At 52.5% G+C, this 19,497-nt stretch overlaps 1 protein-coding gene across 6 annotated transcripts in view; it reads left to right on the top strand.

The window, feature by feature from the left end:
• Positions 1–19,497, top strand: part of TMCO4 (transmembrane and coiled-coil domains 4) — a 92,859-nt gene that overhangs the window by 40,031 nt on the left and 33,331 nt on the right. For all 6 annotated transcript variants that reach the window (XM_036826269.1, XM_036826252.1, XM_036826247.1 and 3 more), the window contains 6 exons: positions 1,471–1,568; positions 1,772–1,915; positions 2,692–2,811; positions 7,001–7,165; positions 8,023–8,159; positions 9,635–9,719. In XM_036826269.1, the coding sequence (XP_036682164.1) occupies positions 1,471–1,568; positions 1,772–1,915; positions 2,692–2,811; positions 7,001–7,165; positions 8,023–8,159; positions 9,635–9,719 (749 nt within the window). The remainder of the gene's footprint in view (positions 1–1,470; positions 1,569–1,771; positions 1,916–2,691; positions 2,812–7,000; positions 7,166–8,022; positions 8,160–9,634; positions 9,720–19,497) is intronic.

Genomic DNA, 19,497 nt, shown 5'->3' with positions numbered 1-19,497 from the left:
GAAAACCCAGCACCTGTGATCATGGAGAATTGGTTTCTGCTCAATAGTGAAGCAACCGAGAAGTGCTGTGCTGTACCCCCAGGAGGTGCTTAGGGGAAAGCTGGTTGAGGTGAGCGGGCAGACAACCAAAAAGCATAGCGGGTCTCCGAAAGCCCATCTCAAATCCAACTTCTTTTCACTGACCGGAGGATGAACTGTTTCTCGCTATCACGTATGGTTCAGGAGGCAAGAGATGGGAAGGAAACAGTTCCGGTTGAGTACTGCATTGTTCTGCTCGCCGACACACAAAAGTTCCAGCCTGCTGTCCACTCTCCATAAAAGTTTGTTGATCGAAGAGATGAAGAAGGAAATAATTGAAGCTTTACAAACCAACAGCCTTATGAGGGAGATGTTATTGTCCCCATTTTTACAAAAGGGGGAACTGAGTTTCAGGGAGATGGAGTTTCATGGCAACAGCCACTGTTTCGGTCCCCACTCGCAGGGCCAACTGTCAAGCTCTGCGCTTGACAGACATTTTTTTTGCTGATCCCCACTGCCACTCAGGAGGCGGGTACTCTTATCCGTGACCTCGTCTGTGATATGCAGACAATAATAAAACTGCTTCTAAGATAAGATAAACCATTCGAAGTGCAAAGCACAGTGGCAGGCATGTTGGAAGTCCTCAATAAACATTAACCCTTCTTTTATCGTCATCATCATCTGCCATCGCTCTATACATTGAGTTGTTGTCCAAACTCCAAGTTCAGTTCAGAGTTCCCACTGGTAGTGACCGCACTGCCCCACCCTTGTCTCCCATCCTTCTCCTTATTGCCCCAAAGCACCGGGGGCCAGATGTTGGACAGGAAAGTTGGGTTTAGTGACTCTCCTGGGCCATTCTCAGGATTCACCTGACCCCAGTTTACTCTAAATGCTTCCCTTTTGCTACATTTTGTCACTTTCAAATTTCAAGTCTGAACGGTTCTAGCTATTGCCCCAAGGCCAAGGTCTCCAGTACAGACCTTTGTCTAACGCCTCTTTGAAAAGATAAATCTGAAGGAAATTGGTTTCCAGATTCCTTCCAGAGGGAGGTGGGCTCAGATGGCGGAGTGGGGGGAGGGGAAGGAAGGAGTGAGGTGATGATGTCTGTGACTCTATCTGGTACTCATTCTGGGTCCATCTGTGTAAAGATATTTTTGTGCTTCTTTTGCCATTATTATTATTATTTTTTTGTCTTTTCATTATTCAAATTGCAACCCTGTTAGGATGGATCCGTTGGGTAAGTAGCACATCCCACGTACTGGGATTCCCCAGCTGGGTTTTAGAACGTTGTCAGCTTTTTAAAACCATCGATGGGTCCAAGGTAACCTTGGTACCTCGCTCTGCATGACAGAGCACCCAGCACTGATCCCAGTTTGGGGGTTGGTGAGGCGGGGAGGTGTCAGGGGATCCCAGACACAGCCAGTCCTAGAGAGCAACCTCTTCCCCCACCAGAACGGCCGAGGCATCCCGGAAGAAGAAAGAAAACCGGAGGAAGTGGAAGCGCTATCTCCTGATAGGCCTGGCGACTCTGGGAGGCGGGACAGTGATCGGTAAGGTGCGATGGTGGCACTGGCCAGGGCAGCGCGGAGTGAGGGGTGATGCCAGGCTGGGAGCCCACCCCTCCTCGCATGCACGTAGTAGGTGCGTTCACTAGTATTGTCCAGGAGAGGCAGCGGGAGGCCGGTGGAGGAAGAACGCAGCAGGCCCCGTCCTCACTCCCACCTCTGCCCACCACGGGCCGCTTTCCTCACAGGCGTGACTGGGGGTCTAGCTGCCCCTCTCGTTGCTGCCGGAGCCGCGACAATCATTGGCAGTGCCGGGGCAGCGGCTCTGGGCTCAGCGGCCGGCATAGCTGTCATGACCTCGCTGTTCGGTGCAGCTGGAGCTGGCCTGACAGGTAAGGTTCCGAAGAAGTGGTGGCCCAGATTCTCACCAGTGAGGGCTCCCTGGGAGACGGAGGGGGAGGACGTGGCTTTTCTCACTCTGAGTCCTGGCGCTGCCAGAACTTATAGCAAAGCTTCACAGAGAACTGGGTGGATGGCTTGGCATGGCTCGGGAGAAGGCTGAGTTTGAGAAACTGCACCCGGTGTAGACTTCTTGGAAAGGGTCTGATTGGACCTGTTTGTCACCATCTAAGAAGTTCCCAGGCAGGCCGCCTCAGAGACGGTTGAGCTTCCTCTTGTAAGAGAGCACGTGGCTACCCCTCATTTACCAGCATGCCGTGGGGGAGTTTTCCCAAATCTTATGTGTCAGTAGCTCCCCAGTCACGCACAGAGTTTCCTGTTAAGTGGCATGTTGCTTCCCACGTTGAGGATCTCGGTCAGCTCACACCACTTTCACTGAGAGGGGTGTGTGACACTCCTGAAGTTCGTGGGCGGGAAGAAGATGTAGTTCCCACTGAATCAGGCCAGAGCGGCGGTTCCGAACTTGGACTCTGAGTTTCAACCCCAGCTCTGCCAGCTGGGGGCTAGCCAGCCTTTGGAAACCTGTTACCTTCATCTCTAGTCAGGACGATAATGGCACCGACCTTAATGAGTTCAAACACGAGACGTTTGTCAAGGGACAGGGCACACGGTTAGCAGTCACTGTGAGTGTGTGAGTACACAGAGCCACTCTAACATTCCCCAGGGTCCCCAGTGACCCCCATTCTCACTTTTGTATCTGGGTCTTTAGGATACAAGATGAAGAAGCGTGTCGGGGCCATTGAAGAGTTCACATTTCTGCCTCTGACAGAAGGCAGGCAGCTACACATCACCATCGCCATCACGGGATGGCTGGCATCCGGCAAATACCGTGAGGACCAGGGGCAGAAAAGGATGCAGAAGGGGGTGGATGTTGGCTGAGCTGGGTCTGTTGCTGTGGGCCAGACCCTGGCCTAGGCTCTTGCCTGTGTATGTCTTTAGGAGGTGGGTAGGGGGGACCTATTTTTCAGAGGAGGAAACTGAGACTTGGAGAGGTGAGATGACTTTATCCCACATCTGTCTTCCCATCCATCCATCCATCATCTGTTCATTCATCCATCCAACTATCCATCCATCCATCTACCCATCTATCCATTATCTGTCCATCCATCCATCCATTCACCCACGCATCCACCTATCTATCCATCCATCCATCCATCCATCCACCCATTTAACCACCCACCTACCCACCCATCAATCCATCCTTTCCACAGAGTTTATGGAGCATGTGCCAGACACTGAGCCAGGCCCTAGGAATTCAGTGGTGAGCAGCACAGTCATGGCCTCTGCTCCCATGGAACATATGGTCCAAGGCAGAAGACAGATCACTGAGCAAGTAATTACAGGGAAGCTTTATGGATGGCACAATAGGGGAGGCACAGAGTGCTTCTGGGGAGTGAGGGAAAAGTTGTTGGAGGAAGTGACATTTAGGCTAAGGACTGGCTGGGAAGTAGCCAGAGAAGGAAGGAGAAAGAAGTGAATACCAAGCAAAAGGGCAGCATGTAGAAAGGCCTAGTGGTGCAAGAGAAGCACAGGATGGCTTGAGCAAGGAGCTAGAAGACAGGAGTGTGGGTGAGGCCGGATCACACAGGAGCACGTGAGCTGTGGTGAGGAATTTGAATTTATCCTCAGAGCAAGTGGAAGATAGCAAAGGAGTTTCAACACGTAAGTGAGAAATCAGTACATCTTGGCTGTGTGACCTCAAGCAATTTACTTCACCTCTCTGTGCCTTGGCTGCTTCATTTGTAAAGTAGAACAAATTATCCTTGCCTTTCAGGGCACTTACGAAGATTAAATTAAACAAGGTAACGTGTGGAAAGCACCTGGTTTTTAGTGACATTCCACAAACGTTATCTCCCTTTACTGCTCTAATTTGAACGTGTGTGTTTTGGGGGGATCCTAACCAGGGTGGCACTGAGGAATAAGGCCCTGGTCCGCTTACTGTTGGCTCACTTTTGCAAGTGCCCAGTGTGAGGCTCAGCAAGCAGGTCGTCAATCAGAGAGAGAGCAGGGTGGGCCAGGGAGTCTGGAGCGTCCTGACCAAATACACAAGCTCCGAGCCTCCTGGGTTCCCAGATTGCTGGGATCCGAGGGCAGAAGCCACAGCTCTTCTAAACAGCACAGGAGGAAGCAGGTGAGAAAATGCCCAGGCTCTGTTTAGAGGCATTACTGGGCGCCAGAGTCTTATTGGTATGTGCGCACCAGAGCCAGTCCCCAAACAGGGAACTCTCGAACAGTGACTGAGCACCTAGCACCGTGAGTCAGGCATTTCACCCACACACTAGGAGCTTGATGTACGTTACCTCGAGTGACCCTCACATCCACGCTCTGAGGTGAGGGCTGTTCTTGTCCTGATCTGGACGAAGAGGAAACCTAGAGGGATCACATGGCAGACAAGTGGCACATGCAGGATTCGAACCCAGGTCTCCTGACCCAGAGTTCACGGGTTTCTCTTCATTTGTGTCATGATACCATCCATGCTACAGAAAGACTGAGACAGGAAGGAAGGAGCAAGAGTCTAAGTGAAGGAATTTGCAGTTCTGACCAGTGTGGAAAGCAAAACCCTTATGGTTGTTTTACCCACCCCCTTGCTGGGTTGGCCCCAGGGCAAAATCAAGTTCATTTGCGGCAGGGGCGGTGGGGGTGGGGGGAATTATTGTGCAATATGCTCCCTAGGCAGAGGCGGTGGTTACAAGAAATGTAAGCAGGCGAGGTGAATGAAGTTCAGGAGGGAAATGAGTCACCTCGTCCTGCCTCCTTGGCGACCAGGAAAGAAGTCTCGTGTCATCACAGGCTTGCTTCTGTGTGTGATGGGAATAAATGAGCTTTCTTGGGTCCACCCTTTTATTAAATAGGATTGTTTGTAATCATGATTATGGCTTTGCAGCTCACCACTAAGCCAGGCATTTTGCATGCATTGGCTCACTTAGTCCCTCACTTCAAGCCACGGAGGTGGGCATCATTATCACCCCCATTTTACAGATGAGGAAACCGAGGCTGATAAGGGCTGCCCAGGGTCGCCTCGCTAGTCAGGAACTGGGGCATGACTCACCCCCTTTCTGTCTGGCTCCATAGCCCATGTTCTTGGCCACAGGGTGATAGAATGCAGTACTGCACTTTACAGTTTACATAGTGCTTTTCGTGCAGCCTCTCACATGATCCCCACAACACCTGTGAGTCAGATGCCATCATTCCATTTCAACAGGTGTAGAAACCGAGGCTCAGAAGGGCAGCGTGCCTTGCTTGTGAGTCTTGCAACCAGAAAGCTGCCGAGCTGGGTCCAGAGCCTGGGCCAGCGTCACAGCCCACCACACACACACACACACACACACACACACACACACACACGCATCTGTGCCCGCATCCTGTCTCGGGCTGGCCGTCTCCTCCTCCATAACTAGAGACAGTTAATCCCTGAGCTGCTGCAGAGCTGTGACAGGCTCTCCGCAGAGCGGGGAGCAGCCCCTCAGTGGTCTGTATGTCAGCAGAGCACCCTCAGGTAGGGACGAGGCGTTCGGGTCGGGCAGCTCGAGGCGTCTGGCTGAGCCAGAACCCGAAGGCTCTGGGAAGCTGGCTCCACTGTTCATTCATTCATCCTGTTTTCACGAGGCTTTGGGAATCGAGTGCTTGGCAGACAGACTGCAGGACAGACGTGCACTAAACAGATGACACAAAAATAAATGGATAATTGCAGACTGTGACGAGAACTCAGGACGGAAAAGTGCAAGGTGCATTAGATCCCCCTTGTCAAAGGGGCTGGGAAGCTTCCCCGGGGATAAGGCGAGTGAGCTGGAATCTCAGAGACAAGTAAGGGTGGAAGGTCACTCGGGCCACGGGCAGAAATGCATGGGGCCCCTCGGTGCTTCCACAGCCCAGAAATGAGTGACTACGTGACGTTTGCATGGCCCTCTCCCTCCCCAGCCTGAGAGCTCTTTATCTAGATGGCTCAGTCTCCTCAGCTATAAAATGGGGCTAATTGTGGGGCCCCATTTCAGAGGCTGTGTTGAGGTAAATCAGAGAGTCCATGGGAAAGCCCTCAGCGCAGAGCTGCCCAGCACTTAGTACTTGCTCACTAAATGTTTCCTACAGTGATGGGAGTCTGTATCCTCAGGGTCAAGTGCCTGGCCTGGCATAGTCTAGGTACTCAGTTAAGGTTTGTGGTATGAATGAATGAATGAACGAATGAACGAACAAAATCAAAAGCATGTGTTTCTAGAGGGTAACCTGGTGGATGATGAGGCTGTGAAGGAGGCAGGGGCCAGGTCACAGGGGGCCTGAGAGTCCTGCTGGAGAGGTGACAACGTCCTCAAGGCAGAGGGAGGACGAGGAGGGAACGAGAGAGGGAGACAGACAGTCATGGTTGTATTTTCCTGCTTGACGTTGGTCACATGGTGGTGCTCTCATCACCCTCCCATTTCCAGTCCCTAAGTGCGAAAATTGAGGCTCAGAAAAATCGGGTGAGCCAGCGAGCTCATGGCAGAGCTGGGCTCAAACACCTCTGCTCCAGATTTGCAGACTGTTTCCCAGGCAGTGTTTGTTGAATGAGACGCAGCCGGTTCAGGGAGCGAGCCGCCCGTGGCCCCGTGCGTTCCTCTTGTGCGCTCGTAGCACCTCGATGCCAGAATTACTGCAGAGTGAGAGAAAACAACACTTTACATACACGGTGGTTGGAATACTTAATTCTTACAACTACTCTATGAAGAGAGATAAATACTAGTCTCCCGACTTGACAGCTAAGCAAAGTGAGGCTTAGCGTGGGATAGTGACCCAGGGTGCCCAGCGTCGCCCAGCTGCTAATGAATGCAGGAGCTGGGTCTCGAACCCCAGCCTGCTGTCTCAGAGCGTGGCCCTGTGCTCTGTCTGGGAGCGCGTCTGCTCTGCTATCAGCAGCCGTTCAGTGGCGGGGGTGGGCCTCTTGTCTTCCCGCAAGGGTGAGTGGGCCCCTGTCGCCGACTGTCTGGGAAAGGGTGGGGGGCCTCCTCTATCCCAGGAGAGACCCCACCTACCTGTGCTCTCCCCAGGCACCTTCAGCGCCCCGTGGGCTGCCCTGGCCCACAGCCGCGAGCAGTACTGTCTGGCTTGGGAGGCCAAGTACCTGATGGAGCTTGGCAACGCCCTGGAGACCATCCTCAGTGGTCTTGCCAACATGGTGGCCCAGGAAGCCCTAAAATACACAGTGTTGTCTGGTAAGCCTCCCCTCTCCCCCCACCAGCAGCATTCCCACCACTCCCAAGCCACACTGGTTCTGTACCTTTGCATGCCTGAGGCCCCCAGTGAGCCAGGCACAGTGCTGGTCTCCAAGAACACAGAGAGGCAAAGTTTATGGTCTTCATAGGGAGGAGACAGGTAAACAGCCCATCACATTATCACATAGTGTGTCAGTTAGCAATTGCTGCATAACAAACAACCCCATAACCCAGTGACTTAAAATAACAACCGTTTATCACAGTAGCTCAGAAGTGTTGAGGCTTCATTTGGCTGATCTTTGCTGGGCCTGCTCATGCATCTGTGGGTCAGCTGACTGTCCACTGATCTAGGCCAGCCTTGCCTGGGGCAACCAGGGCAACTCGGCTCTGCTCCATTTGTCTCTCCTCCACGTCCTGGGATCGCAGGCTAGCCCACACCCACAATAGAAGTGCACTAGAGGCACAAGTCCATTTCAAGCCTCGCATCCAGTAACATCTCATCGGCCAAAGCAAGTCACATGATTGAGCCTAGAGTGGACGGGCAGGGCAGGAGCAGGGGGCACTGCAGAGTTATGAGGCCAAGTGGAAGGATACAGGGTGGAGTGACAAACTGGGGCCATCTCTGGAATCTCACACATGGCAGATACTTAAACATAAGGGATCTAGGCCATGTATCAGAAATGCGTGAGCTTCAGTTTTCTTCTGTAGTATTTAGCAGTTTGACCACACATGGAAAACTTACAGATTCCAAGTTAGAGACTCAGGCATCCATTAGCCAGCCAATCACTTCCCTAGAAGGAGCCCCCCCCCCGACCCCTGCCACCACGGCCTTCATCACCGATATCCCTCCTCCCCAGGCCTTGTGGCTGCCCTGACCTGGCCAGCCTCACTCCTCAGTGTTGCCAATGTCATCGACAACCCCTGGGGTGTGTGTCTCCATCGATCAGCAGAGGTTGGCAAGCACCTGGCCCACATCCTGCTCTCTCGGCAGCAGGTACCTGGGAATAGCTGGGGCGGGGAGTGGGAGGAGCGGGCAGGGGGCGAGAAAGCAGGGAAGCATGGGGGCTGACTTGTGCACAGACATCATACCTAAGACAAGCCCATGTGGGGGTAGCCCAGTGGCTTTGGGGGGGTGGGGGGTGGTCGTCATTGCTCCACCAGTTCAAGTCATAAAAGCACCCTAGGGGGACTTCCCTGGCGGTCCAGTGGTTAAGACTTCATGCTTCCACTGCAGGGGGCACGGGTTCGATCCCTGGTCAGGGAACTAAGGTCCCGCAAGCAGCACAGCGTGGCCAAAAAAATAAAAAGTGTCCTAGGATGGACCAGTAAGAATTACAGACTGTGCATCTCTAGCAAGCAATCAGGTGAGAACTGACTAACAGGCCTCTGCAGGTGTGGACCAGGCCAGCTCTTCCTTTCCAGAAGTATAGAGCTACCCTCTGAGCAGATCTCCAGTGGCCCAAATACCACGTAAAATGGTTAGGGTTCCATCCACATTCCAGACAGTCCGAGGCAGGAAAGTAGAAGTGAAGGGCCTTTCACATCCCTTGGCCAGGACTCAGCCCTGCGGCTATCCCTGGCTACAGGGCAGTTGGAGAAACTTCATTTTTGGCTGGGTGGCTGTGGGCCCAGAAAAACTCAGGAGTTCTGTTACCAAGGACAGAGGGAGAGTGGGTGTAGGGTGGTGACTGGTAGCCTTTGCCACAGAGTTCCTGCAGAATTGGAATACTGTTTAACGGAGGGTCTTCCATGGCAGTAAATGGAGGTGGGGGGGAGGGAGGGGGGAGGGTGGGTACATATACCGGCCCAAAAGCAAGGGAAAGGAATGGAGTACTGAGACCAGCTGGACCTTTGGAACTCATCTGCTCCTGCCCTCTCCCTCCATGTAGAAGTTGTACCCAAATACCTCTCATGACTTTCTTTTTCAAGTTGCCTTTCCTACAAGTTCTTGAGTCAGAAAATTCCTCTTCGCATCTAACTTACAACCTCCTCTTATAGCATAAGGCCAATATTTCATGTCCCCCCTTCCTATGTAGGAACAGAACAGTTGTGTCCCCCCCGCCATGTGACTCTTTGCTTTTTTCCCCATCACACCCGGGGTACCTCCCGCCTCCTCTCTCGGCTCCAGAAGGACCCCGCTTCACTGCAGTCATTTGCCACAGGTAGATGGGGAAGGAGTGACGGCCACTGGGTAATGGTTTGAGATAAAACCAGGGAATTAACCCAGCCAGATGCTGCCTGTCAACCTGGGAAGAAGCCAGTTCCTGAGCAGGTGCCCTCCTGCATAAATGAGGGCCCAGACTCTCCTGATGGAGACATCAGAGCCTGGGGCCGGGAATAGCACGAGCGTGATTCATTAAGCGGGAGGCAGGTGCTGAGAAGTGTGCAAGGGCCACCGTCATCGGGGCTGATGTTTTCTAGAACTGGCTGTGCACCATGCCCCCAACACCTGTGTCCTTCCTCCCCCAGGGCCGGCGGCCTGTCACCTTGATTGGCTTCAGCCTGGGAGCCAGAGTCATCTACTTCTGTCTGCAAGAGATGGCTCAGGAGAAAGGTAAGGCTGGCCCATTGTCACAGGTGAAAACACTTCCGGAGTCCATCCCCCAGGCCAGAGGTTCTGCGCTAGAGGTCGCGAGTCTTGTGACTGTGTTACCAGATCTTAGAGTTTAAACAGTTTGAAAAAGAAAAAATAGTCATTTGGAAAACTGTTTATTTCTTCCGTACGTAAATTAGAGTGGGTGTGAGACAGTCTTGTAATAATGGCCTTTGCGTTCTGATGCGGGTTCTTGAGTGGGAGGGGAGTGGAAGAGTCCGAAATCGGGGTGTTGGCAGGGCCGCGTTCCCTCTGAAGGCTCTAGCGGAGAGCCTCGCCTCTTCCAGCTTCTGGTGGTGGCCGACAGTCTTAGGCTTGCAGACGCGACATTCCATCCTGCCTCATCTTCACATCACCTTCTCCTTTGTGTCGTCTCTTCTCGCCTAAGGACAGTGTCAGTGGGTTTAGGGCCCGCTCAAGTCCAGGATGACCTCATCTCAGGATCCCTCACTAATTACATTTGTGTGATTTAATTACATCTGCAAAGACACCTTTTCCAAGTAAGGTCTCACTCACAGGTTCTGAGTGGACACATCTTTTGAGGGGGCCACCATTCAACCCACTACAGACACCTTTGGGAGTGTTTCATGCCATCCAAACACATACTTTCAGTGTTGATGCAGCGGAAAGCTTGAGGGCCCCTACCCTGGTCTCGGGTCAGTGAGACCTCCAGGACTGAATGCCGGTTTGGGGCAGATCTGTCACCAGGGGCTGCCATTGCAAGGGGTTAGGGGGTGAGGTGCAGAGCTCAGGGCACTTGGGGTGGTCCACCATGCGTGGGACCCGGGCTAACCTCTCTCCTGGTGTAGCACAGCAGCAGCAGAGAGAATTCCTTCTCTGGATGGAGGCGAGTAGCAAAGAATTTTCGGCAGTCTTTAATCTAACGCACATTTTGTTGGTCAAAGCAAGTGACAGCCAAGCCCTAGGTCAGTGGGGTGGGGCAGTCCCCGCTGCCCCTTATACTCCTCCTTCTGTCCACAGCGGAGGAGGAGGGGAGCAAATGTTTGCCAAACGGTGATCCAGACTCTGACTCAGGGGATAAAGGAGGGCATGGGCTTTGCAGGCAGCTGAGACCTGGGTCTGAGTCCTACCTCTGCTCAGCTGGGGAGCCTGGGTTGGGTAAGGACTCAGCCTCCCTGGACGTCAGTCTCTCCATTTGCAACAGGGGGTTCATGTCACCTCTGGGCAGTGTCAAAGGCCAGAGAGCATGGAGGTCAGGCAGCCGGCCCAGTGCTGGGTCCTGGTCAACACATCCTCTAGCGGCTTTTAGGCTGAAGTATCTCTGCTGGTGTTGGGGGTGACTGCACTCTCCCCCTGCTCTCTAAAGCTGTTCCCCCCAGGGAGGCCCCTGGAAAGTTGTCGTCCTCTGTGCTGTCATCGTTTTGCTCCTTTCCTTGGTCATCCTTCCCCCAATCCATGCAGCAGACACATCTGCCAGGCTCCTCATTACCTGGATGACGTGGTCTAGAGGAGAAAGGCATGTCTTTGGCTCCAGTTAGCATAAATTACATGTTAACTTCAGATCATGAATACAAGCCAAGTCTCCAGTTCCCCTCCTGAACGAATTGAATTAACTACCGTTGATCACTGGGACACGGCCATTGGAATTGAGGTCGCCCATCAGCTGCCTCCAGCAGGTGAGGCTGGAAACTGATGGAGGGAGATGTTCCTGCCCTCAGCCCTCGGCGGGGTGGTTCTCAAAGCAGCTTCCTTCCCGCCTCTTTCCTGGCCACTGCCCCCTCCCCTGGCCCTTCATAGCCCACCGCTGAGAACTGGGGCTTTGGTATCAGGCCGACCTGGATCTGGGTCCCAGCTTCAACACTGATGAGCTGTGGCACCTTGGGCAAGTCACTTAACCTCTCTGAGCCTCAGCTTCCTCATCTGAACGAGGGGCTTAGTACACTTACCTCGAAGGCTCTTCAAGAGATTAAAATGAGACGATGAATGTGAAAGTACCTGCCGCAATTTGGGTTCACTCAGTAAACACGTCTTCCTCTAATCTGAGGACCTACTGTGCACGGGGAACTATGGTGAGTGTCGTGTAGATAGAGGCGCTTGTCATTTTGTGTCTACTTTCTGGCGCACACATTAGATGGTGAATTCCAGGTAGGCGGGATCTGCCTGTGCCCCACCATCTCCCTGGCACACGGCACATTCTGAGAGCTCAGGAAGGTGGGTGGACTTGACTTTGGGCTGACGTACGCAAGAGCCTGGTGCAGACTCCCCGTGTGCCGGGCCATGCGCTGTGCAGGGTCTCGGCCTCCCGGCAACCCCCTGGGAGGTTGTTATTCTCCCTGCTTCAAGGATGAGAAACTGAATGAGGCTGCGAGGGAAAGCCAGGCGGATCCTAAGAGCCAGAGCCGGGATTCGACCCCAGGGTGTCTGGCTCCAGGGCCCTCACTCCTAACAGCTGTGCTATACTTTGCAGAGGACCCACACCTTGAACATGGGTGGGGCTCCTCCAGAGGACCTAGAGGGAGGGGAATTCCAGAGGGTCCGGCCAGCAGGGAAGAGGAAGTGCTCTCAGAGTGTCTGAAAACGTTGAGTCTAGTTTTTCTGCAGCCTGTGAGAGGGGACCAAGGTGGAATGTGGGAAATGGTTAGGACAGAGACCTGGCACAGGTCTCGAATGCCGGGTTAAGGTGTTGGAACCGACTGGTTAGACGCTCGGCCTCTGAATTGTGGGACGAATGAACAGCTGAGCAAGTCCTGCAGAGGGAGGCGCTGGGGGCAGGGGTGGTCAGTGCTGGGCAGCTTGTGGTTGACACCCCTCCCCCCGTGCACACATTCTCTCTCTCTCTCTCTCTCTCTCTCTCTCTCTCTCTCTCTCTCTCTCTCTCTCTCTCGCTTGCTCGCGCGCACACACACACACACACACACACACACACAGCAGCAACTCAGCCGACCCCAAGGGCCTCTGCTGAATGGATGGGAAGCTTCCCAAATAACAAGAATTGGGTAGGAATCTGAATAGAAGCCCAGCAGCCAAAAATGCAGCTGGTTTTCTCCCCATCCGGTCACCTTCCGAAGGAGGAACTCACGGCCAGAAGACTCTGAACAAGAGTCTTTAGTCTTGATCAGCCTGATAGTTTCCCCTACTTAATAACATCCCATCCCACCCTGTGTCTGGATGGCAGGTAGTAAAGGACCCTGGTAACCCTTTGCCTTGACCTTGGTCAAGAACACTCCAGGAAGGAGTCTGCCCCTTGGTTGGCTGAGGCTTATTCCAAATGTAAACAGCGGCTGCTCTCACGTGGGGGGAGCTGGGGCCCCACTTTCTCTCTGGGGCAGAAGAAGGCTCCCCGTGCCATGGGGCACAGGCACACTGTTTAACCCTGTCTGCCCTGCCGGCCTTCTCAGCTCCTCCAGGTGAACGGTGAGCCCCTGATGCCAGGCCTCAGAGCCGTTTATTTCCCCAGTTTCCCTCTTCCTTTCCGGAGATCATGTAAGGTAACTCCTGGTGGCTTATAGAAATGGGAAGTTGGAAACAAAACACACCCACCTGCAGAGGGGAACCGAGGGGTCCTGAACCCGGAGAGCTGGGCACTTGTGCGTGGCTTCCCTGACGGCCCCCTGGGGGGCCTGGGCCCAAGGCCACCCAGACCACGAAGTAAAATGAATAAAAACATGGACATACACACACTCATAAAAATACGCTCACATTCCTGCGTGTTGAGTGTGGCCCTCATCTTCCTGTGTTCTCTTTCTCCGTCATCCCCCGTGTCCTCTTGCCAGCCATCCAGCAAGCCTCTGGCCTCCAGGGCTTTACCACTTACCACCCGGTCCCCACCCATCAACAGACGGGGGCCAGACACAGCTGGAAGGATGGCACAGATGCAGGCCTTTGCGTCCTTAGGTGACGGGGCCACACAGCTCTTCCCCACCAAGAAGATCCCAGGTCAGGTGCTGCAAGTATGTGGGCTGTGGAGCCAGGGAATCTGGTTTGAATCCCACACGCACTGCTAGGGTCACCTACCCGCTCTGAACTCCAGGTGACTCGTGTGAAACACAGGGAATTATAATAGTATTGCCATCAAGGTTGTAAGGATTAAATGCAATAGTGCGTATAAATGCTGGCATATAAGAGCCTGGTAATTCTTACTGAGCATTTATATTATGCTAAAATCCGTCTTAAGCTTTATAAAAGGGAGCTGGCTTGGAATTCCCTGGCAGTCCAGTGGTTAAGACTCCACGCTTTCACTGCCGAGCACCTGGGTTTGATCCCTGGTTGAGAACTAAGATCCCACAAGCCATGCACGGCAGGGCCAGAAAAAAAAAAGGGCGGGGAGCTGGCACATAGGGTTAGAGCACCACACACACATAGGTGACCTTGACCCTGGACCTTGTTGAGGGAAAATCAACCTCCCACCAGAGTGGGGGCCCACAGTTCCTGTTCCTTTCTGTTGCTACACCCGCCTTCCCCCCTCTTCCTAGACAACCCCCTCCCAAGTCCTGGCCTTGTGTTACTGATGGGGCACCTTCAAGTCTCCAGCTGGCTGTGGTTGTGAATGAATTATTCACCCTTTGCCCGGAGCTGCTGTTTCACATCTAATTCATTCCAGCTCAGCTGTCTGGTTTCAGGCAGCCCTGCTTGTTTAACACCCAATTAATCTGCACAGGAAGGAGACCCTCTCCTAATTGCAGAAAAGCTGTCATTATCTGAGTTAGGGGACTGTAAAAGAGGAATTACTCTAATGCAGTTGAATCCACTAATTGTTTTCTGGATTCCCTTGAGACCAAGTAATGAAATGTAGCAATAAATCCTAGAGTCACCCAGAGTACAGAATCCTTCAGCTAGCCTCCCCCCACCCCCTGCCCCCTCCTAGCTGCAGCCCATCCTTTTTTCCCCTCCCCCAAGAAAAGCTGCCTGTAGCATTAACTATCTCACAGTTTCATTTCCTTTTTGGGCCATGTTGCAAACAGCAGGGGGTTACTGCTTAGGGGATATGCAACCATTCACAAGGTGTCCCTCACCTGGGCCTGCCCCTCCCTCAAGTTCAGTGTGGGCAGCTTCCTTATGAATGGGTGTCTAGACTACAAGCCCCTTGAGGGCAGGGATTGTGTCTGACCAACCTCTGTGCCTCCTGTACCTGGGATAAAGCCAACAGAGAGAGCTCTATAAGTGAATTGTCTAACGTTATAAACATTCACATTGTATCAGTCAGGATAGGTGAGGTTATGCTGCAGTAACAAACATCCCCCAAATCTTAGCAGTGTAACACAGCAAAGGTTCATTTCTCACTTGTGCCATCTGTCCACTGTGGGTGGGCAGGGGGTTCTGATCTTTGTAGCCACTCAGAGATCCAGGCCAATGGAGCCTCCTTCAGTAGGAGATAGAGATTGTGGTGAGTTACACACTGGCTCTTAAAACACTTTCACCTGGAAGTAACACGTCACTTTCACTCATGTTTCATGGGCCAGAGCAAGGCACGTGGACATTTCTAACATCCAGGAAGGGCCAGTGAATGTATTCCCACCATGTGCTCCAGCCAGAACACCTTACTTGGATTCTGGCCTCTGTAATTAATTCTCAGCTGAAGCCTCAGGTTCTTTATCTACAAAATAGGGACTTTTCTCTCTTCCTCCACCTTGCCTCACAGCTTGCAGGATAGACGTACACCTTGATGGAAAGCCAGAGTGTGGCAGAGGATGCTTGGGTGAGAGCCCCAGCGATTGATGGTACCCAGGAGCCCAGGAGCTCGGCCAAGGGGCCCCCACACAGACAGAAGCAGCAAAGATTCCCCAGCACGTTACCCACCAGAGGACCAGAGCTGGGTCCAGTCTGGCTGGGAGCAGGCTCCAGGTGGACAAAGCTCTGAGCTGTGTTGATGGTGATTGGCTCCAGACCATGCCCAGGGCCCAGAGAATCAAGGGAGATGACCTGGTGAAAATGCCTTGAAAAGGTAGAGCTGCCCACAAATGGGAATGCCTGTCATAGCAATAGTAGTAGCAACGGCTGCCACTTACGAAGGCCCAGCTCTCTGCCTGGTTCTTGCTCACGGATTTATGTACATTCTTGTCAGCCCTCACAACAACCCCATAAGATAAGTAATCCTGCCCCGTTTTTCAGATGAGAACAGTGAGATTTAGAGAAAGGTGGAGTAGCTTGCCCTAGAACTAAGATTTTGATACCTTTCTCTGACTCCAGAGCTCCTATTCATATTGTTATTTTGAGCCCTTCTGGCTGGATGTTTTCACTCAAAGCAGTATCTCAGATCAGACCTTCCCAACAGAGAACTAGTCACAATCAAATTCACTCCATTAACTCATATTCATGAAGCACCTACTGTGTGCCAGGCAACATGCTGCGCTTTGGGGAGATGACAGCAAACTAGCCAGTGCAGCCCCCCTCCTCATGGAGCTGACGGTCCAGTCTGTTAAATAATCTGCCCTCCCTGAGACATGAGTTGGGGTCCTGCCGAATGGCTGTGGGGGTGGGCAGTGATGGATGTCAGTCATCTGAAAAGCACTTGGCATGTAGTAGGTGCTCAGTAAAGGGAGCCTTACTGTCCTTCCATACCAAGTTCTAGGGTAGCCGCCTGGTTGGGGCTGACACCCTTAATGTGAACCTCCTGCCCTTAGGTGGAGACATCTGTCTCTACCACTTAAAGCCCGTAAGTACTTGGCTTAGGAAATAGAAAGAGTCACAAGAAGCCAGCCCCTCAGGACACAGTCAGATGCTCAGCAAGGCTTCCAGGCCTGCTGTGCTCCTCCCACAACCCAGGTAGGTGGTTTGGGTTTGCAGGGGCACCTCGGGGGCTGGACGCATCTGCCAAGCTTCCTCCATCAGTTAATCGGACTCTCAGAGCAGTCTTGCCACATACTCAGACGTGGGTGGTGGGAAGGACTGACTCCCAGTGGGAATCCCTCGCCTTCTGGATGAGTATTTGAATGCTTTGTGTGGCTGAGGAATCTTCTCCATGCAGAAATAGACAGACCCAGGTTCAACGGGGGTTTACTGAGACCCCGCCTACCTGCTTCCGTGATTGATTCATTCTAATCATCATCATCATCATCTCAACAGCTAAAAATTATTGGGCACTTACTATGTACCAGGCACAGCTAAACACTTTGCATGCCTTATTTTATTTAATCCTCCCAATAATCCTATGAAGTTTTAATTAGCCCCATTTTACAGATGAGGAAACTGAGGCTTACAGAGGGTAAGTAATTAGCTCATGCTTACAGGATTAATAATGATGAAACTGGAATTTGAGTCCACAATGGCTGAGCCATGCCTTTTTCATGACATGTTCTCTAATTCTTACAGTAACCCAAGGTCAGGATAATTATCTCCATTTTACAGCTAAGGCTCAGTGTGACGCAAAGCAATGTGCCCAAGTGGGTCCATTAGGATTTTTTGGTTGCAGGTCCTGAGATTTCCATCAACTGCCCTTCCTTCAGCCACACCCAGAGCTCTTCTCTCCCCAAGAATGAAAAAAGGGGGTTCAGGGTGACTCCTGTCTGCTAAGGTCCAGGCATCCCTTGCCTTTACACATGTTCTCGTGCCTTTACACTCGTTCTCGCTATCCAGAATGCTCTCCCCTCCCCTGACCCCAGGCATGGAGCCAGTTCAGACACATCCTTCAAGATGTGGCTCGCAAGTTCCCTCCTCCATACTCCATGTGGAAGGAAGACTCAGACTCGGGAGCATTGAGGAAAGAAAAGTAGTTTCTTGCAAAAAGGTGTAAACTAATTAGACTTTGGAAGGTCTGGTTTGCCAAATTACACACACACAAGCACACACGCACACAGCAGGTTCTAAAGGAAAACACACACTCACAATCACCAGGGTTGCCGAGTTTTCATCAGTTTGTTCTTGATGGAAAAGCAGCCATTTCTCCTAATGTTATTCTTTCTCATGAAGCCACAGGGACACCCAGAATCTTCAGACATCAGCGTTCCAAACACTGGGGACAGGATTCTCATTAGGGAGTCAGCAACTTATGCGAAATGCTCCTTCATTTGGGAACTCGCACTGGACAGGGTGCCCCTGTTATTCCTGCTTTATCTCAGAGGGTCAAGTGTGGGTTTGGTTTTGGTTTTGGTGTCGGTCGCCACAGATGGGATGTCTGTGCTGATGCCTGACGATGACAGTTTTATTAACTCTGATCCTGGCAACACCCTCATGGGGCAGGCATTTGATTCATCACATTTTACAGAGAGCGGACAAGGACACTGAGACTCAGAGAGTCAAAGGGATTTGCCCAGAGTCAGAGCTGGGAGGTGGCAGAGCTGGAAGGTGGCAGAGCTGGGATTTGCGCCCAGCGCCCGGCCCCTAAATCTGGGTCACTCTTCTTTGTCCAGCCACCTCCCTGCGCCCTCCCTCACCCTTACTCAGCTGTCTGTCTCCACACTCACTCACAGCTCTGGGTCAGGCACTGTCTGTTGTGCTCACCTCTGTATCACCAGCTCCTGGCCTAGGCTTGGCACATACAAGGAACCCATGTCAGTAGTTGATTCATTAACGAGGGATGTGACACCCATGAAGTTTGCCGTGAGTGCTGCCTGCAGAGAACGGTGCTGAGGCCTTTGGGTGGTGAAGGGCTCAAGCTGCCTCATCACAGTGGACCCCACCGACTCCGAGACCCTGGCCAGCTGATCGGCGTGTCGCCCAAGCCTCCTAGTGACCCAGGGCCGCTCCACTCTCCAACTTCCCGGCAGGCATAATCAGCCAGCATGTTCACGGCCCGTGTAGGACTCCTGCCCACCCAGAACCAAGACAAAATGTGCACCTGCCAAACGTGATGCTTTTGGGCAGGAAATGAACACAGCCAGAATTCCCAGAGATGAACAGTCCGCTTCTGACAATGGTCCATCTGCCAGCCGACAGGATGAATTTGCTTTGGGAGTGACTGATCCTCTGACCAAGAGTATTTCTGGCCCCAGCAGGTGGCAAGAGTGGTGGGCAGTGCCTGATGCCAAGAACAGCCACAATCCAAGTACTCACCAAGAGACTCTGGGCCCCAGATCAGTGGATTGTTCATCTTTCTATGTATGTACTTTCAAAGTTCTCAAAAATTGAGTAGTTGGAAAGAGAGCTCAATTCAGACTGACTCATGGTAGCTGAGCCAGGAGATGGCCACATGAACCGAGAAATCAGTTCTGCTTCAGCTATTTATGCATCGATTCTCCCCTTCATTCCCAAAAGATGTGAAGGGAATTGATAAGTGACGTTACATGTTGTCTCTGGCTGGTGGCCCTGTCCATGCAGCTGGCAAGACATCACGAGACAAGCCAGCTCGCCTGTGCATGTTTTCACTCATCCAGTGAAAGCCTGCGGGGCCTGCTGCACTCTGGACACCGGAGCCCATTCATTACGTCAGTCCTGGCTCCCCTGTCCCTCCTCCATCTGTAAGCTGGCCCCATTCGATTACTTCTCCTTGTGTCTTCAGGATGCAAGGGACTGTGACCTGAGTTCAAATCCAGCCCCGGCTGGTTACTGTCTAGGTGCCCTTAGGCAAATCACGCCACCTCTGAGCTTCAGGTTGATGAGTAAAATGGGACACTGAGGCCTTTGGGGCTTGCTCTGGACTTAATAACTACCGTTTATTGAACATACTATGTACCAGGCACTCTGCTAAGTGCTTTGCATATTTTCTCTCCTTTAATGTACAAACAACCCTAAGATGCAGGTATGGATATTCCTTTTGCTAATGAAGAGGTTTAGGGCAGGGACTGTGTCCGTTTCCTTCGCCCCTGCATCCCCAGCACCTGGTATGGGATTTGGCACAGAGAAG

Source organism: Balaenoptera musculus, chromosome 1 (genome assembly GCF_009873245.2).
Source record: "Balaenoptera musculus isolate JJ_BM4_2016_0621 chromosome 1, mBalMus1.pri.v3, whole genome shotgun sequence".
NCBI lineage: Eukaryota > Metazoa > Chordata > Mammalia > Artiodactyla > Balaenopteridae > Balaenoptera > Balaenoptera musculus.
Note: the sequence above shows the minus strand (reverse complement) of the source record. Positions and strands in the feature narration are given on the sequence as shown.